This window comes from Theobroma cacao, chromosome 10, assembly GCF_053813885.1.
Source record: "Theobroma cacao isolate CCN51 chromosome 10, ASM5381388v1, whole genome shotgun sequence".
In the NCBI taxonomy this organism is placed as follows: domain Eukaryota; kingdom Viridiplantae; phylum Streptophyta; class Magnoliopsida; order Malvales; family Malvaceae; genus Theobroma; species Theobroma cacao.
In genome coordinates, this window is record NC_142648.1 from 3,037,024 (window position 1) to 3,053,983 (window position 16,960).

A 16,960-nucleotide genomic window follows, 5' to 3' on the forward strand; every position below is an offset into this window, starting at 1 on the left:
GGATCATGATTATACAGTATCTTTTTTTTTTTTTGGTTGATGCATTGTGCTTTACTACGATCATGATTGAAATTGGTCAAATTAGGTGTATTTAGGATCCCTAACATTTTTTTAAGTCTGATGTTCAATGTGGAACTGTTGTGGAAATTACAAAATTATCTCTAAAGAGTTGCCCAAGATCTTACCCAATCAATAAAATAAAGAAAGAGAAATCAAACACAATCACAAGAACACAAGAATTTACGTGGTTCGGTTTTTTTTATGACTTACATCCACGGGCACAGCAACAGAGAAAGGTTCACTAAGAGAAAAATCAAGAGATTATAAGAACAGTCTCAAACTCATAACCCTTATCCCACGTATATCCAAATCACTCTCTTTAAATGTAGGTGATAATTATTCTTTAACCCCATAGGGTCCTTTTATAGTGCTAAATACAATAATCTTATCCTAATATAATTAAGAATTGTTATTCTAGTTTAATTAGATTTAAAGACTATCTTAACAAGGTATAGTAGTTTAATTAGAATTAAACATTTCTAATTAAATTACAATTCGAGACTATCTTAACAAATCTCCACTTTAGGCTTGAATTTACCAAGCTCCACCTTACAACCCAATCTCTATTGACACCGCCAATGCCCCAAAAGGCCTCAAGCTCTACGAACACCGATCAAGTCCAAGCAACACTTGAACTTTATCCCAGAAATTGACTTAGTCAACATATTTGCCAGGTTTTCAGCTGTAGTTATTTTCTTCACTATAATCTTACCTCTAGAAACAATCTCTCAAATGAAGTTACACCTGACTTGGATGTGTTTGGTTTTCTTATGAAACATTTGATTTTTAGTCAAGTGTACGACACTTTGACTATCACAAAACACAAGTATATATGCTTGTCCAAAACCAAGATCACTAGCCAAGCCTCGAAACCATAAAGCTTTCTTCACTACCTCAGTCACAACCATATATTTAGCTTCAGTTGCAGACAAAGCAACTACTACTTTCTAACTATTTGCAAACCTTGAGAGAGTGAACACATACCCCATTCGAGATCTTCTATTATCTAGATCACCAGCAAAATCTGTATTGGAGAAGCTAACCACGTTACAACTATTGTTTGCACCTTCTTCACACATTAAGCCAACATCAATAGTACCTTTAGGTGTTTTCACAAGCTTCAGTGTTTGATCCTAGTGTATAGACTCAATCTTTTTAGAAGACTTGGTATATGTAATTGCCTCACAATAAAAGTAAGGCTCATCAATCTCTACTTCCACAGATAAAACATAAGAATCAAAATCACCATTGATACAAGTAATGCTTTGTTAAGATATCAATTATTGTACCTCTTGCAGTTCATTTTGGATTTCATTATCATCTCGCACTATCACAAGAGCATTGATTTCAAGCTCCACCTACTTGCCAACTTTGTGGTCTAATGTATTTGCAATTCTAGACTTTATGCCACGAAGTAATGCAAAGTTGCCAAAAGTACACCGCAACCGATAACCCTCACCCCATATGCATAGCCTAGGAATATGCACTCCGCGGCCCTCAACTCAAGTTTACCATCACTCGCAAAAGCATAAACAGGACAACCATATACTTTCAATATAGAGTAATTAGCGGGCTTACCAGACCAAACTTCTTCGAGAGTCTTAAATTCAATTACAGTTGATGGATACCGATTTACCAAGAAGCAAGCCATGTTAATAGCTTTTATCCAGAATACTTTGGGTAGGCCAACATTAAAGAACATGTATCTTGCTCTTTCCAGAAGTGTTCTCTTTATCCATTCTGCAACACTATTTTGTTGTGGTGTTTTGATGACAATATGATGTCTAACGGTTTCCTCACTCTTGCAGAATAGACCAAACTCACCTTTGCAAAATTTCAAACCTTTGTTTGTTGAAGAGCTCTCTATCCTTTTCTTAGTTTGCTTCTCGATCAATGCCTTCCAATGCAAAAAGGTGGTCAACACTTTACTCATAGCCTTCAAAAAATACATTCATACCTTTCTTGAAAAATCATCAATAAAGGTCAACCTGTAAACATAAACTTAAGGCAGAAGAACAAAGTGCTGACAAGGAGTACCAAATTTTTTTTTTTTTAAACCTAAGTGAAACGCCTCAATGCAATTTCCAAAAAATCAAACCTGATCAGCAAAGTGTGAAGTGGAATGGTAAAAGAAGGGATAAACCGTCTGACTAGATCACCACCAAGCTGAGAATGAAGTGTCTTTGTCAACTCCATGCCTTGCCAGAGAGTCAGCAAAAGTATTGCCTTCTCTAAAGATGTGTTTGAAGGACATTGTACCAAGTGAGCCACATAAAGAATCAATCTCGTTGAAAATGCTCCATTTATCCCATGGTCGGTAATATATGCAACTTTTATAGTTGTATTTTTTTCAAAATATTATCAAACATGTGTATGATAAAAGTAAATCTATAGAAAGAGTACTAGACGTGTAAAAAGAGTATAATTAAAAAGATTATTAACAATACTATTGAAAAAAACATAGCTAAAGGTCAAAATAGAGGTGGCAATTGGGTAATAAGGTCAGGTCAATTCCGGTCGAAGAAAATTTTGTTCATTTTGGTTTTGGTCATTGCAAATCAAATCAGGTAATTAGGATTTGACACTCGAATTATTAGATTTGGATTATATGTGTTCGGGTTATTTTTAATTTAAGTGTTGACTTTTTAAGTCAAATGAAATTGGATTTAGATGAATTGTTTTCAATTTAAGTGTTGGCCTTTTAAGTCACATGGATTTAGATTTAAACAAATTGTTTGAATTAGAATAATTTCGAGTCGGTTATTCGGGTTGTTTGGGTTCAAGTAATTTTGAGTTCAGATCAATTTAAATTCAAATTGTTTTGAATTCAAGTCCTTTTCAACTTTGGATCATGCAAGTTCAGATTGTTCATTTTTTTTTTTTGGTCAAAATCAATTTTATGGAGTTTGGGTTTGAGTTCAAGATTAGCTATGCCAATTTTAGTCCAAATTGTTTGTAGTGCAAGGAAATATATATTTTTTTTGGAAAATTTAAGGAAAGAAATTTGAAATAAATACATTGTCTCCTCTTAAGTTTGATGAAAATGGTGCATTAAATGTAAAAACATATTCTAAAGTAATATTTTGATCTATCTTATTTTTTTAATAAAGTCAGTTTTATTGACCTCTTCAACCAGCATGCCATTGTAAGTCTCTAACCAAAGCGGAGAAGACTTGCTATGGCATAAATTTTTCATGGTTAATTTGGGCAAAATATAACCTGCATAGTTACAAAATGATATACCACTCAAAAAACAATATCGGCGTGTACCCACAGATTTATCAAAACCGCTATCATAATCAAAGCTCAACTAAATCCAAGTACCTAACATTTGCATTTAATCTCTTCAAGATTAAATTTACAAGGGTTCTGATACCCCAAGGAATAGTTTAGTAAGAACAATTTATTTTTTCCTTAAAAAAAATTGAAGTAGAAGAAGAAAAAGTTTGGTAACAACGGCTTCCTGCCTCTTACCAACCTTGTTGCTGTCGTGATTTGGGACCAAGAAGTCTTGTTGCTAGTTGTTGTATATATAGGAACAAGCCATTACCATTTAATCACAAATACTAATGTCATGGTAATGATTCTCTCTTTTCCTAATGTTAAATGAAGCAAACTTATATATCAGTCATAATTCAGTTATATTTTTAAATAAATTAATCACAAATAATTTCAAATTACAAAAAAAAAAAATATGATTCAACTGCCATTTTATCAATTTTAATTTGGTGGATACCTACTTCTTTCTCAACCACAGAAAATATGTACTACTACAAGTACATAATCAAAGCCGATTTATCACTCAAAATGATATACCACTCAAAAAACAATATCGGCGTGTACCCACAGATTTATCAAAACCGCTATCATAATCAAAGCTCAACTAAATCCAAGTACCTGACATTTGCATTTAATATATAAAAAATTTTAAAAATTTTGGGGGACCCGCTCAACTTTATAACATGAACACAGTCCTCACTCAAAAGCTTGCAGCCGGAATGCAGTTTAGGACAGGTAACCATAAATTTTGGGCAGGATAACGTATTTCCAAATGCATAACCATACCCTTTTTGTCTCCATAGTTGACTGACTTCCCAAGATAGCTGTGGCTTTCTCTACAGAAAATGTTGTTTTCGCATAAAGACATGAGCTTCAACTTCAAATTAAGGTCGAAAAAACCTCTCATATGCAGATAGAGAAAGCACAATCTAAGAGTCATTATTTTCATGTAACATATCTTATATATCATAATTTATGTAGTAATTGACAGCTCAACCAAACGTAAATAGGAACATGGAAAAAGTAGCTTGACGGGTGCATGCAGGGATATAACAAGTATGACTTGCCCCAAAAACGAATCACTTCGATCAGCGTGGACCCAAGGTTGAGGAAGGCAGCTCGAACCGGAAATACATGTTCCTATAAGCAAAATATAATTTATTAAATAAAAACATAATTAGACTTCTATATATAAGTAAAATAACATAAGCTTAAAAACTTATCCATGATGTCATGTCCCTCATCATCATCGATGGTCATTCTCTTGCTTCGCTAAAGAAGTCTGTTTTTATAATTTCAATGTCCATGATGTCATGTCCCTCATCATCATCTGTGGTCATTCTATTGCTTCATTAACTCCATTGACTCTGCCAAGGGTACGTAAGTTAGTCAATGTGGAATTTTCTTTTTTAAGATATTCACTCACGTCTTTTCTTCAATTCTATCAACTTCTTTGTTAACGTTATTAATTTCATGATAATGATTGTCTCTTTTCCTAATGTTAAATGGAGCAGACTTATATAATTTAGCTATATAAGTGTAAGATAAAGTTAGACATTAACTTTATTATATCCATAATGTTATTGGCATTATTCCCTTTTGCACACCAAGTGATAAGGGTGAAATAAATAAAAAATAATGTCAATTGAAAAGTTCACTTTTAAATTAATTTTACTGATTCTTTGAATTCCATCTAAACTTCATTTTCACACCAACAGTTTGGTGTCCCCCATTAGAATCCCCGCCACTCAAAAATGCGCTCCATATAATCTCAGAATAGTGACATGAGATTAAAATATGAACACAGTCCTCATTCAAATCACACCATGAACATAAGTCATTATCATTTTCAAAGTAAATATCAGTAGCTCACAAGAAGCTTGTGGCTGCAATGGAATTTAGGAGAGCTAACCATTAAAGAAATTGAATATTTGAGAGGATAACGTATTTTCAAATAGATAAATCATACTTTCTTGTCTCCATAGTTGACTGACTTCCTAACTACTCATGAATTTAATGTTGATGTTGAAGAAAGTGCTAAGCAGATCTAGAAACTCCATGAAGCAGTTCGAGAGAAGATTATTCTTCAAACTGCTAGATACCAAAAGCAAGCCAACAAGCACAAAAAGTTAGCTAATTTTGAGGAAGGAGATTTTGTGTGGATTCACTTAAGGAAAGAACGTTTTCCGAAGTGTCGTGCCAAATTATCTCTTCAAGCTGATAGACCATTTTAAGTTTTAAAATGTATTAATGAGAATGCTTACAAGATTTGAGCTTCTTGGAGATTATAAAGTTTATTCTACCTTCAGTATTGCTGATATCTCTCCTTACTATGGAAAACACAAAGAAGATAGATTTTGAAAGTGATTTTTCTCCAATTTAGGGAGAATGATAAAGGAGTATGTTATTATCATATTATTATCCAGGTCTCACATAGGAGTTATAGGATAAATAAGAGTTTTAGTTTATTTAAGAATTGTAGGATAAAATAAAAATCCCACATAAGAAAATAAGAAAGTTCTCTTTCTTAGGAATAGTTATATAAAGCCTTAATTGTTACGCATATTGAAGTTAAGAATAGATAAAAAATATTTTCTTGAATAAGTAGTGCTTATTTTCTCTATATCGATTAAGAGGTTCTAATATCTTTAGTTTGGCTTGGGAGTTTACAATTGTTCTCTATATTGCTTATTTTCCCTATATTTTCTCTATATTGATTAAATAAGAATTGATTACAATTGTTCACTTATTATGTTTCACTTTAATGGCATTTTTAAAAGTGAAAATTTGACTATTTTTTACCTTAATGGGGTTTTCAAAGTTCATTGGTGTTCACTTAATGAATTATGGTTATTTGATATCAATTCTTACAGAGGCGGAGCTAGTCAATTTTTATTAAGGGGGCCAAAGACAAAGAGAAATAAAAGGCTAAAAAATTTTAAAATTAATACGTTGAACTTTAGTATTAACGATCAAAAAATTCATAATAGACAATAATTTTATATAAAATGTAAATTAAAAGAAATAAAAAAAAACTTATAATAGTCCTCTAGCAAAGTTTTGTTTAACGATGACAATGTCCTCCGCATTATAAACAACTAACTTATTTGTAAGAAACTCATTATCCATTTTGTTCTAGAGTCTTATCTTTCTCAATATAAACAATTAAAAAAATTAATGCAGTCAACATCTAATAAATTAATATAAACAATTAAAAATATAAACAATTAAAAAGTTATGCACATAAAATGGATCTCCTTATTATAGGAGTTCTTCAAATACTTTCTTATGATCTTGTAACTTGGAGGTACGGTTTATGTCCCCCTCCTCTGTACTTCTTATTTAGTATTTAATAAAATTTAACAGGGTAGCTGGGCCCTGCGTGAATTTTCAGCATAAAAAAAAAACATCTAATATTCTTATTTTATTTCTATTTAACCTTAAATTATTAAATATTAAACTATAATGCATAAAATATAATAGTTAAATACGCTATACACAATTAATAATTTTCTCTTATATAATCAAGATTGTTTAAAGACTAAATACTCAAGATAATTTCCTTTCAACTTAATATAAAATGTAAAACACATTAAAAAGATATACGATCAAGATAATTTCTTCTTATATAATTAAAATTAATAAAATATTATATATTAGTGAAATTTTAAGCAACAACCAATTATGCAAAGCTAGAACTTATATTTGAGAATCACATAATAATTTTTTAATTTTCAAAGACTAAAATCATTGAAAATAATATCTACATAACAAAAAAAATGAAGAACATAACAAGTAGAAAATAAAACTTACATAACGAAAATGAAAAAAAGAAGAATATGGTTGATAGTTCGTTGAAAATTGAAAAAGAAAATCTATAGAAACTCAGAATATATGAGTAAATAGAATAAATTGAAAAAAATAAAAATAAATAATAATAATAGAAAAAGAAAAAAAAATTTCCTTCATTGTAATTTCATAATGAAAAGACAAAAAAAAAAGAGAGAGGGAAAAAGGTGTGGAGAAACTTAAAGAGTAAAATTGAATAAGGATTGTAGGATCATTTTATTATCTTTTATTTGTGTTAATTATTTAATAAAAATTATTTTAAAGAAGTCATTAAAAAATATATAATATATAAAATTTTTAAAAATTTTGGGGGACCATAGGAAAGGGACGCTCAACTTTATAACATGAACACAGTCCTCACTCAAAAAGTTTGTGGCTGCAATGCAGTTTAGGAGAGCTAACCATAAATTTTGGAGAGGATAACGTATTTCCAAATGGATAACCATACCATTTTTGTCTCCATAGTTGACTGACTTCCCAAGGCAGTTGTCGCGTTCTCTACAGAAAATGTTGTTTTCGCATAAAGACATGAGCTTCAACCTCAAAGGTCGAAAAAACCTCTCAGTTTCAGATGGAGAGAGCACAATTTACGAGTCATTATTTTCTTATAATATATCTTATATGTTATAATTTATGTAGTAATTGACAGCTCAACCAAACGTAAATAGGAACATGGAAAAAGTAGTTTGACGGGTGCATGCAGGGATATAACAGGTATGACTTGCCCCAAAAACGAATCACTTCGATCAGCGTGGACCCAAGGTTGAGGGAGGCAGCTCGAACCGGAAATACATGTTCCTATAAGCAAAATATAATTTATTAAATAAAAACATAAATAGACTTCTATATATAAGTAAAATAACATAAGCTTAAAAACTTATCCATGATGTCATGTCCCTCATCATCATCGATGGTCATTCTCTTGCTTCGCTAACTCCATTGAATCTGCCAACGGTACCTAAGTTAGTCAATGTGAAATTTTCATTTTCCAGATTTTCACTCACGTTTTTTTTTTTTATTCTATCAGCTTCTTTGTTAATGTTATTAATGTCATGGTAATGATTCTCTCTTTTCCTAATGTTAAATGAAGCAAACTTATATATCAGTCATAATTCAGTTATATTTTTAAATAAATTAATCACAAATAATTTCAAATTACAAAAAAAAATATGATTCAACTGCCATTTTATCAATTTTAATTTGGAGAATACCTACTTCTTTCTCAACCACAGAAAATAAGTACTACTACAAGTAGACTAAACCCTTCCAATTGTTTTCCTAGATCAAAGTTTATTTCAAGATAAATTGTAATCGATGCCTATTTAACAATTCCACTAGATCAAAGTTTCCACTGGCCCTTGTAGCGAGGGCTTTTCACCTAACCCCTTTATATCTTTTAGTTTAGAATTTCACAATTTACAAATTTAATTATTTATAGATATTATTAATATTTACAATTTACAAGGGTTCTGATACCCCGAGGAATAGTTTAGTAAGAACAATTTATTTTTTTCCTTAAAAAAAATTGAAGTAGAAGAAGAAAAAGTTTGGTAACAACGACTTCCTGCCTCTTACCAACCTTGTTGCTGTCTTGATCTAGGACCAAGAAGTCTTGTTGCTAGTTGTCGTATATATAGGAACAAGCCATTACCATTTCCTTCATATCCTTTCCACTCTAACTGCAATATATTGATGATCGATTCCTGCTTCTAACTAATTATTTCCATTCTCCACGATATGGATCCAAGGTTGAGGGAGGCTGCTCAAACAGGAGATTTTAACTACTTCTACTCACTAATTGAGGAAAACGCAAGCGTTTTGAACGACATTGATACAGAGTCTTTTGCTGAGACTCCATTACATGTAGCGGCTTCTGCAGGGCAAATTGCTTTTGCCGTAGAGATGATGAATTTAAAGCCGTCGTTTGCAAGGACGCTGAACCAAGCTGGGTTTAGCCCCATTCACTTAGCTTTACAAAACAAAAAAACCCTTTTTGTACATCGACTCCTAGAGATGGATAAAGATCTCGTTCGAGTCAAAGGGAGGGAGGGTAAGACTCCTTTTCATTACGCTGCTGAACTAGGAGAGCCGGAAGAACTTTTGAACGATTTTCTTGAAGCTTGCCCCGAATGCATTGAAGATGTAACTGTTCATGGTGAAACTGCTCTGCACATCGCATTAAAATGTAACAAGCTTAAAGAGTTTAAATCCTTGGTGCGATGGATACGAGGAAGCTGTCATAAAGATGCCAAACTGTGGGAAGAACGAATCCTCAACTGGAAGGACGAGCAAGGCAACACTGTTCTGCACATTGCAGCCTTGGAAAACCAACCAGAGGTTTGCTTTTCCATTTATCAGACTCCCAATTGACTTGTAATCAAATTAAAAAACTAACTAGTTATTAGTACATCTTCTATGATTTGCACAGGCAGTAAGACTGCTGGTAAAGTGTCGTGACGTAGTTGATGTGAACGCCAAGAATTCGGAAAATTTGACAGCACTGGAATATATCTCAAAATGCGATGAAAACGATGAAAGCACTGAAAACCAAAGGCCAGTGCCAGATAGATCAGAGATTACTAAAATCTTGCGAGCTGCTACACCTCGAATGCATCCCTTCATGGCAATCCTCGATTTCGACGAGGAGTTAATGTTACCTTATGTTAAAAGGGTGATCACACATATTGCTCGGAGAAGGGAGAACATTTCAAATGGCATGCGCAACGCATTGCTGGTAGTCATTACGCTGGTTATAACAGCCACTTACCAATCCTCTTTAAGTCCACCTGGTGGTGTTTGGCAGGGAGATAACAGTAATACTTCATCTAAATCAAACTATGCTAGCATAAATACCAGTAATAGTAGCACCCTTGCCGGAGAACCGCACGGTCCGGGGACAACCGTAATGCAAAAAAATACTTTTGTTGTGTTCTGGACTTACAACACATTAACCCTATTGACAACCCTTGGGCTAACAGCATTTCTCCTCCCAGGTGGTTCTATTGCTTTACTACTGCTCGTGCCACTTTCACTTTTGTGCTCGAGCTACATGCTCTCCATGAGCATCTTATCCCCGACTCCTTTTTGGTCAAAAGTGAATACAATTCTGTCAATAGTCTTTATTATGTTGCTGTTATTGCCGTATCCTAGATTGTTTAACGAGAGACGGCGAGCCCAAATGAAGAGTGAATTATCTCCACGTGCGGTGCTAAAGTCGAAGAAATTTTATATCAAAATATTCTTTTTTTTGGTTGCTGCATTGTGCTTTACTGTAATCATGCTGCAAAATTGGTTACATTCGTAGATTAGAAGTATTTAGGACCCCAACCCTTTCTGAAGTCTAATCTTAGCGTTGTGTTGTTTCTTATCTATTTAATAAAAGAAGTTGGTATTGTAATTCTTGACTCTTCTAAATACTATAAATGCAAGTGTCTTTGGCCTTTTTGATGTTTGTTGTTTTTTGATGCGTTCTCTCCTGCCGTCTTTTGGTTAGGGCAGGCTTGCTTTTTCGTTTTAAATGTTTGCGGCTGTGATAACTGCCATTTCTTTTTTGTGCAGTTAAACTTTTATGTATCATGATTTGTTATCTCGATTTTCATGTCAATGGGAATCTTAGGTAATTTCAACTTGAAATTAATATTGGCATATGGGATGTATGACTAATAAAATTCCCTTAAAAAGAAAAGTTGGTATTGAGAATTAAAGTTTTCTTCTTGAGTGTAGCTTTTTTTATTTGCCCAAAGTCTTTACTCGTAAAACCGTGGGGCAGGCTGAAACCCCAAAAGTCCACTGAAAACACTTTTGGGGTTGAAAACGGGACCCTTTTCTCCAGCAAACTTTACAATTATACCAACCCACCTAGCAAGGCTATTACTCTATTTAATTTAGTGTATTAATTGAGTACAAATTTGTACTCTATCATGTATTGACAAAACCTTAAGTAACGAAAATTAGAATATTATTTTACTGCTTATGGTATCATATTGCCAATCAATAAAGAAAATAGAGATAAATATTTCAAAATTTTCAGCATAGTTTACTGCAATGTTTAATGATAGCATTCTATTTTAATTAGGTGCAAGGTCAACATTTTCATCTAATTTTCGATGGGATATCACCAAACCATTACGCCCAACTTCAATGCCCCTAAACCATCCACTAGTGGTATCCTTGTTCATACGAACACTTATGGCCTCCACAAGAATATTAAACTGCATCGCTGACAAAGAGCATCCTAGAAGCTGTGGGTTTGGCAACCACACAATCTCCTCAATGGCAATATTTACTTCAAATGCTTTAATCCAGGACAAGTATTGCATTTTAATCACAAGAAACTAGTTCCAATTTATCCCTGTTTTTCCATAAAATATATTGTAATTCCAAAAACTACTAACCGTCTCTTTTAGCAACACCATTGATCATATTGTCTTGACTTGATAAAAGATTCAACGGAGTTTGGTATCTCGCATTGGAATCCCCACCACTCAAAAATACAGCTCCATATAATCCAAGAATAGTGGCACGAGATTGAAATATGAACACGGCCCTAATTCAAAGCCACATGAACATAAGTCATTATCATTTTCAAAGTAAATATCTGTAGCTCTCAAAAAGCTTGTGGCTGGAATGTAGTTTAGGAGAGCTAACCATAAATTTTGGAGAGGATAACGTTTTTCCAAACACATAAACCATACGTTTTTTTGTCTCCATAGTTGACTGGCTTCCCAAGACAGCTGTGGCTTTCTCTACAGAAAATGTTGTTATCGCATAAAGACATAAGCTTCAACTTCAGAGGTCGAAAAAACCTCTCATATTCAGATGGATACAGCAGAATTTAAGAGTGATATCATTTTCGTATAACATAATTAATATATTTTAAGAGTAGAAAAAACCCTACAATTTATGTATTAACTTATGTATTTATTGTTCTAGGTTGAAAAGTGAGTCTGTTCATCTAATTATTCTCTATGGACGTTATTATGATATTTAGTAGGATGCTGTTCAGGAATGTCGTTAAATTTCTTTTTGAGCGATGACTAATTTTTTTTCTTTTTGTAATTGAGCAGGTTTTTTTTTTTTTTTTGCCCATACTAGATATTATATACTCCAAACAATCTTTTGCAAATCAGCTAGAGACTTGCTGATGGAATATTGGTAACGGTAATAAAATTATTTTTACAAAAATTGTCAACTTACCTTTTCTTGAAATTAATATTGGCATATGGGATGTATGACTAATAAAATTCCCTTATAAAGAAAAGTCGGTATTGAGAATTAAAGTTTTCTTCTTGAGTGTAGCATTTTTCATTTGCCCAAAGTCTTTACTCGTAAAACCGTGGGGCAGGCTGAAACCCCAAAAGTCTACTGAAAACACTTTTGGGGTTGAAAACGGGACCCTTTTCTGCAGCAAACTTTACTATTATACGAACCCACCTAGCAAGGCTATTACTCTATTTAATTTAGTGAATTAAAGGAAGTCAACTTCAATGCCCCTAAACCATCCACTAGTGGTATCCTTGTTCATAAGAACACTTATGGCCTCCACAACAACATTAAACTGCATCGCTGACAAAGAGCATCCTAGAAGCTGTGGGTTTGACAACCACCCAATCTCCTCAATGGCAATATTTACTTCAAATGCTTTAATCCAGGACAAGTATTGCATTTTAATCACTAAAAACTAGTTCCAATTTATCCTGTTTTTCCATAAAAAATATTGTAATTCCAAAATGTTAGGATAGTCTTGAATTGTGATTTAATTAGAATTGTTTAATTCTAATTAAATTAGTATACTTTATTAAATAGTCTTTAAATCTGGTTAGACTAGAATAATAATTTCTAATTATATTAAGATAAGGTTATTATATTTGACACTATAAAAGGACCCTATGGGGTTAAAGAATAATAATCACCTAGATTTAGAGAGAGTGATTTAGGTGTACGTGGGATAAGGGTTGTGAGTTTGAGACTGTTCTTGTAATCTCCTAATTTTTCTCTTAGTGAATTTTTCTCTGTTGTTGTGCCCGTGGACGTAGGTCATCAAAAGACCGAACCACGTAAATTCTTGTGTTCTTGTCGGTGTGCTTGATTTCTTTCTTTTTTTTTTCTATTGATTGGGTTAGATCTTGGGCAATTCTTTAGAGACAATTCTATAATTTCCCAACAAAATGGTATCAGAGCTTCAAGGTCTTAAGTCAATTTGAATCTCGCTATGACAACTTTGTCGACCAAGTATGAGATTGAAAAGTTTAATGGAAGAAACGATTTCAGCCTGTGGCATGTTAAAATGCGTGCATTGCTAGTGCAACAAGGACTGTTGAAGGCACTGAAGGGAAAAGAGCATCTTCCCTCGAATTTATCTGATGGTGAGAAAGATAACCTTATGGAAAAAGCACATATTGTTATTCTCTTAGTTTTATCTGATAAAGTGCTAAGAGAAGTCACGGATGAAGAATCTGCTGCTGCAGTGTGGCTTAAACTCGAAAGTATTTATATGATCAAATTCCTGACGAATCGGCTTTATATGAAGCAACGATTATATACTCTCAAGATGAGTGAAGGTATGTCCGTTAATATCACATTTATGAATTTGATAGAGTTATTCTTGATTTAAAGAATATCAATGTTAAAATTGAGAATAAAGACCTAGCCTAATTCTTTTATGGTCTTTGCCTCCATCGTATGAAAACTTCGTGGATACTATGTTATATGATCGAGACACTCTCACTTTCGAGGATGTAAGAGCATCTTTAAATTCCAAAGAATTGAAGAAGAAAGTTGGTGGTATCCAGAATGAAAATCAAGCAGAAGGTTTGGTTGTGAATAGAGGAAAAAATAGAGAGAAGGGTATAGACAGAAAAGGTAAATCTAAAGCAAAAGGGAAAACTTGCTAGAATTGTGGTCAGAAAGGGCACTTTCATCAAGACTATACCAAATTCAAGGATGATGAAAAGATCAACAAATCTGTGAATACTGCAAATGTGGTTGGAGATGACTTTGATACTTTTGAAGAAATTGATAATATTCTTGCAATTACCAACGATAACTTGATGGATATATGGATCTTGGATTTGGCTTGTTGCTTTCATATATGTCCTAGGCGTGATTCGTTTACAACTTATCAATCTGTTGATATGGGCACTGTACAATTAGGAGATGATTTCTCTCTCTCAATTGTTGGGATTGGCACAATTCGAATCAAGATGTTTGATGGTATGGTAAGAACACTTGAGGTAAAACATGTCCCTGACATGAAAAAAAATTTGATATCCTTGATTTTGTTAGATAAGAAGGGCTACAAATATAGTGGCCAAGATGGTGTCTTGAATGTATCTAAATGAGCCTTAACTATCATGAAGGGCAAGTTATCCGGTGACCTTTATTGTCTAATGAGAAACACGTTCATTGAAACTGTTTCTGTGGTCTCATCTAATGATCCTGAAGATGATGTAACACATTTATGGCATATGAGATTGGGTCATATGAGCAAGAGAGGGATTAAAAAACTGAGTAAGCGCAGTTTGCTGTGTGGTCAAAAGATTGAAAAGCTAGATTTCTATGAGCAACATATAGTGAAATTTAGCACTATAACTCATCAAACCAAGAGTGCAGTGAACTACATCCATTCATATTTGTGGGGTCCTTCTTCAGTGGCATCAAAAGGTGGATCATTATACATGTGGACCTTTATTGATTATTTTTCAGGAAAAGTGTGGACGTATCTTCTGAAGGCTATGAGTGAAGTGTTAACCACCTTTTTGCATTGGAAGGTATTGATCGAGAAGCAAACTAAGAAAAGGATCGAAAGCTTTCGAACAAACAAAAGTTTAGAATTTTGCAAAGGTGAGTTTGGTCTATTCTACAAGAATGAAAAAAATCGTTAGACATTGCATTGTCATTAAAACACCACATCAAAACGGTATCGTAGAATGGATGAAGAAAACACTTTTGGAGAGAGCAAAATATGTGTTCTCTAATATTGGCCTAACCAAATTATTAACCTTTCCCAGTTTACAATTCAAAAAGCTTTGCTTCCAACAATCTCTTAACCTTGAAGCACCAATCACTAAGAAGGAACTCAAAGCCACTGTCTGTAGTTGTGATGGTTTTAAAGCCCCAGGACCTAATGGTTTTAACTTCAACTTCATTAAGAGTAGTTGGACTTTTATCAAGAAAGATCTTTTCGACTTTATCTCTGACTTCATGTTCACTGGTAAATTGGAAAAAGGTTTTAACTCCTCTTTTATCGCATTGATTCCCAAAGTCTAGAGTCCTTCGTCACTCAGTGAATATCGGCCCACCAGTCTTGTTAATTCTCTCTACAAAATTCTCACCAAGCTTCTCGCCAATAGGCTTAAGGCAGTTATATCCTCGGTAGTCAGTGATAATCAAAGTGCCTTTATTAGCAGCTATCAAATCACTGACGGGATCATGCTAGCCAATGAAGTTATCCATAGTATGCGCAAAAATCTTCACAATGAGGGTGTATTGTTCTTAAACTCGACTTTGAGAAGGCTTTTGACCATGTGGATTGGGGGTACATTTCTCTTGTCATGCAGGCTACAGGCTTTGGTCATCAATGGTGTAGCTGGTTTTATGAGTGCATTTCAATGGTCTGAGTTTCCATTCTTGTCAATGGTTCAGCCACGCCCGAATTTCCCATGAAGCACGGCCTTCGACAAGGGGATCCACTCTCTCCTTTTTTGTTTATCATGGTAATGGAAACTCTTCATCTCTTTCTAGTAAAGGCTGAAGCGTTGAACTTTATCGGAGGCATCACCCTCACTTCTTTCAAAATTTTTATCTCTCACCTATAGTTCGCGGACGATACCATTCTGTTCTTGCGTCCTAATATTCAGGACGCAATCAACATTAGACGCATTCTGCAGTGCTTTGAGCTAGCCTCTGGTCTCCGTATTAACTTTCACAAATCTTGTGTTTATCTAGTGGGAATAACGTCTTTTATGGGTGAAGAATTCTCTACTGTTCTCCAGTGTCGGACAGGCTCTCTGCCCTTCACGTATCTTGGTATTCCCCTTGGTGCTAACCCAAGAAGCATCTCCACATGGGATCCTGTTGTTTCTAACTTTAAAAGGCAACTTGCATTTTGGCAAAGAAAGTATCTCTTTCTTGCTAGCAGGATCACACTAATCAATTCAGTCTTAAATTCACTACCTCTTTATTATATCTCTGTCTTTCACCCATCTAAAGGTGTCATACACAAGCTCAAGCAACTACGATGCTCCTTCTTATGGGGTGGATCTACGGATAAGCGCAAGATGTCCAAAGTCAATTGGTCCACTATTTGTAAGCCCAAAAGATTTGGTGGGTTAGGAATCTCTAGCCTTTCTCATAGGAATCTCGCCTTTCTAGCCAAATGGTGGTGGCGTTATGGAACTGATAAGGAAGCTTTATGAAGACGTTTGATTGTTGGTAAATACGGGATTGGTGACAGTCATTGGACTACTTTTGTTTCTAACATGTCGAGAATGTCATCGATTTGGAAAAGCATCATCAAGCTCCCATCCAATGAAGGGGTTCATAACCTGATTGGTTTTCATGCTTGGCACTGGATCATAGGGGATGGTACCACTATCCTCCTATGGCTTGATAAATGGCTTAAGGACCTGCCCCTTTCATCCAAGTATCCTCGCCTTTTCTCGTTGGCTACAGATAAGGACATTCGAGTCGCTAATGCCAAGTCTAATGGGTCCTGGTCTCTTATTTTCAGACAGGCATTTTTTTCTTGGGCAAAGTCAAACTATGAGGAACT

At 34.1% G+C, this 16,960-nt stretch overlaps 1 protein-coding gene across 1 annotated transcript; it reads left to right on the plus strand.

The window, feature by feature from the left end:
- Positions 1–8,841: 8,841 nt before the first annotated feature.
- On the plus strand, positions 8,842–10,585 carry LOC108663798 (ankyrin repeat-containing protein BDA1-like). Its single transcript, XM_018129257.2, has 2 exons — positions 8,842–9,525; positions 9,617–10,585. Exons 1-2 carry the CDS (start codon positions 8,926–8,928, stop codon positions 10,490–10,492), a joined length of 1,476 nt encoding a protein of 491 aa, XP_017984746.2. The 5' UTR covers positions 8,842–8,925; the 3' UTR covers positions 10,493–10,585.
- Positions 10,586–16,960: the final 6,375 nt, after the last annotated feature.

Bases quoted from the DNA above. Each gene is read 5' to 3' on its own strand.
- LOC108663798 (XM_018129257.2), top strand. From the start codon at position 8,926: ATGGATCCAAGGTTGAGGGAGGCTGCTCAAACAGGAGATTTTAACTAC. The intron at 9,526-9,616 runs GTTTGCTTTTCC...TGATTTGCACAG, and splicing joins CCTTGGAAAACCAACCAGAG to GCAGTAAGACTGCTGGTAAA.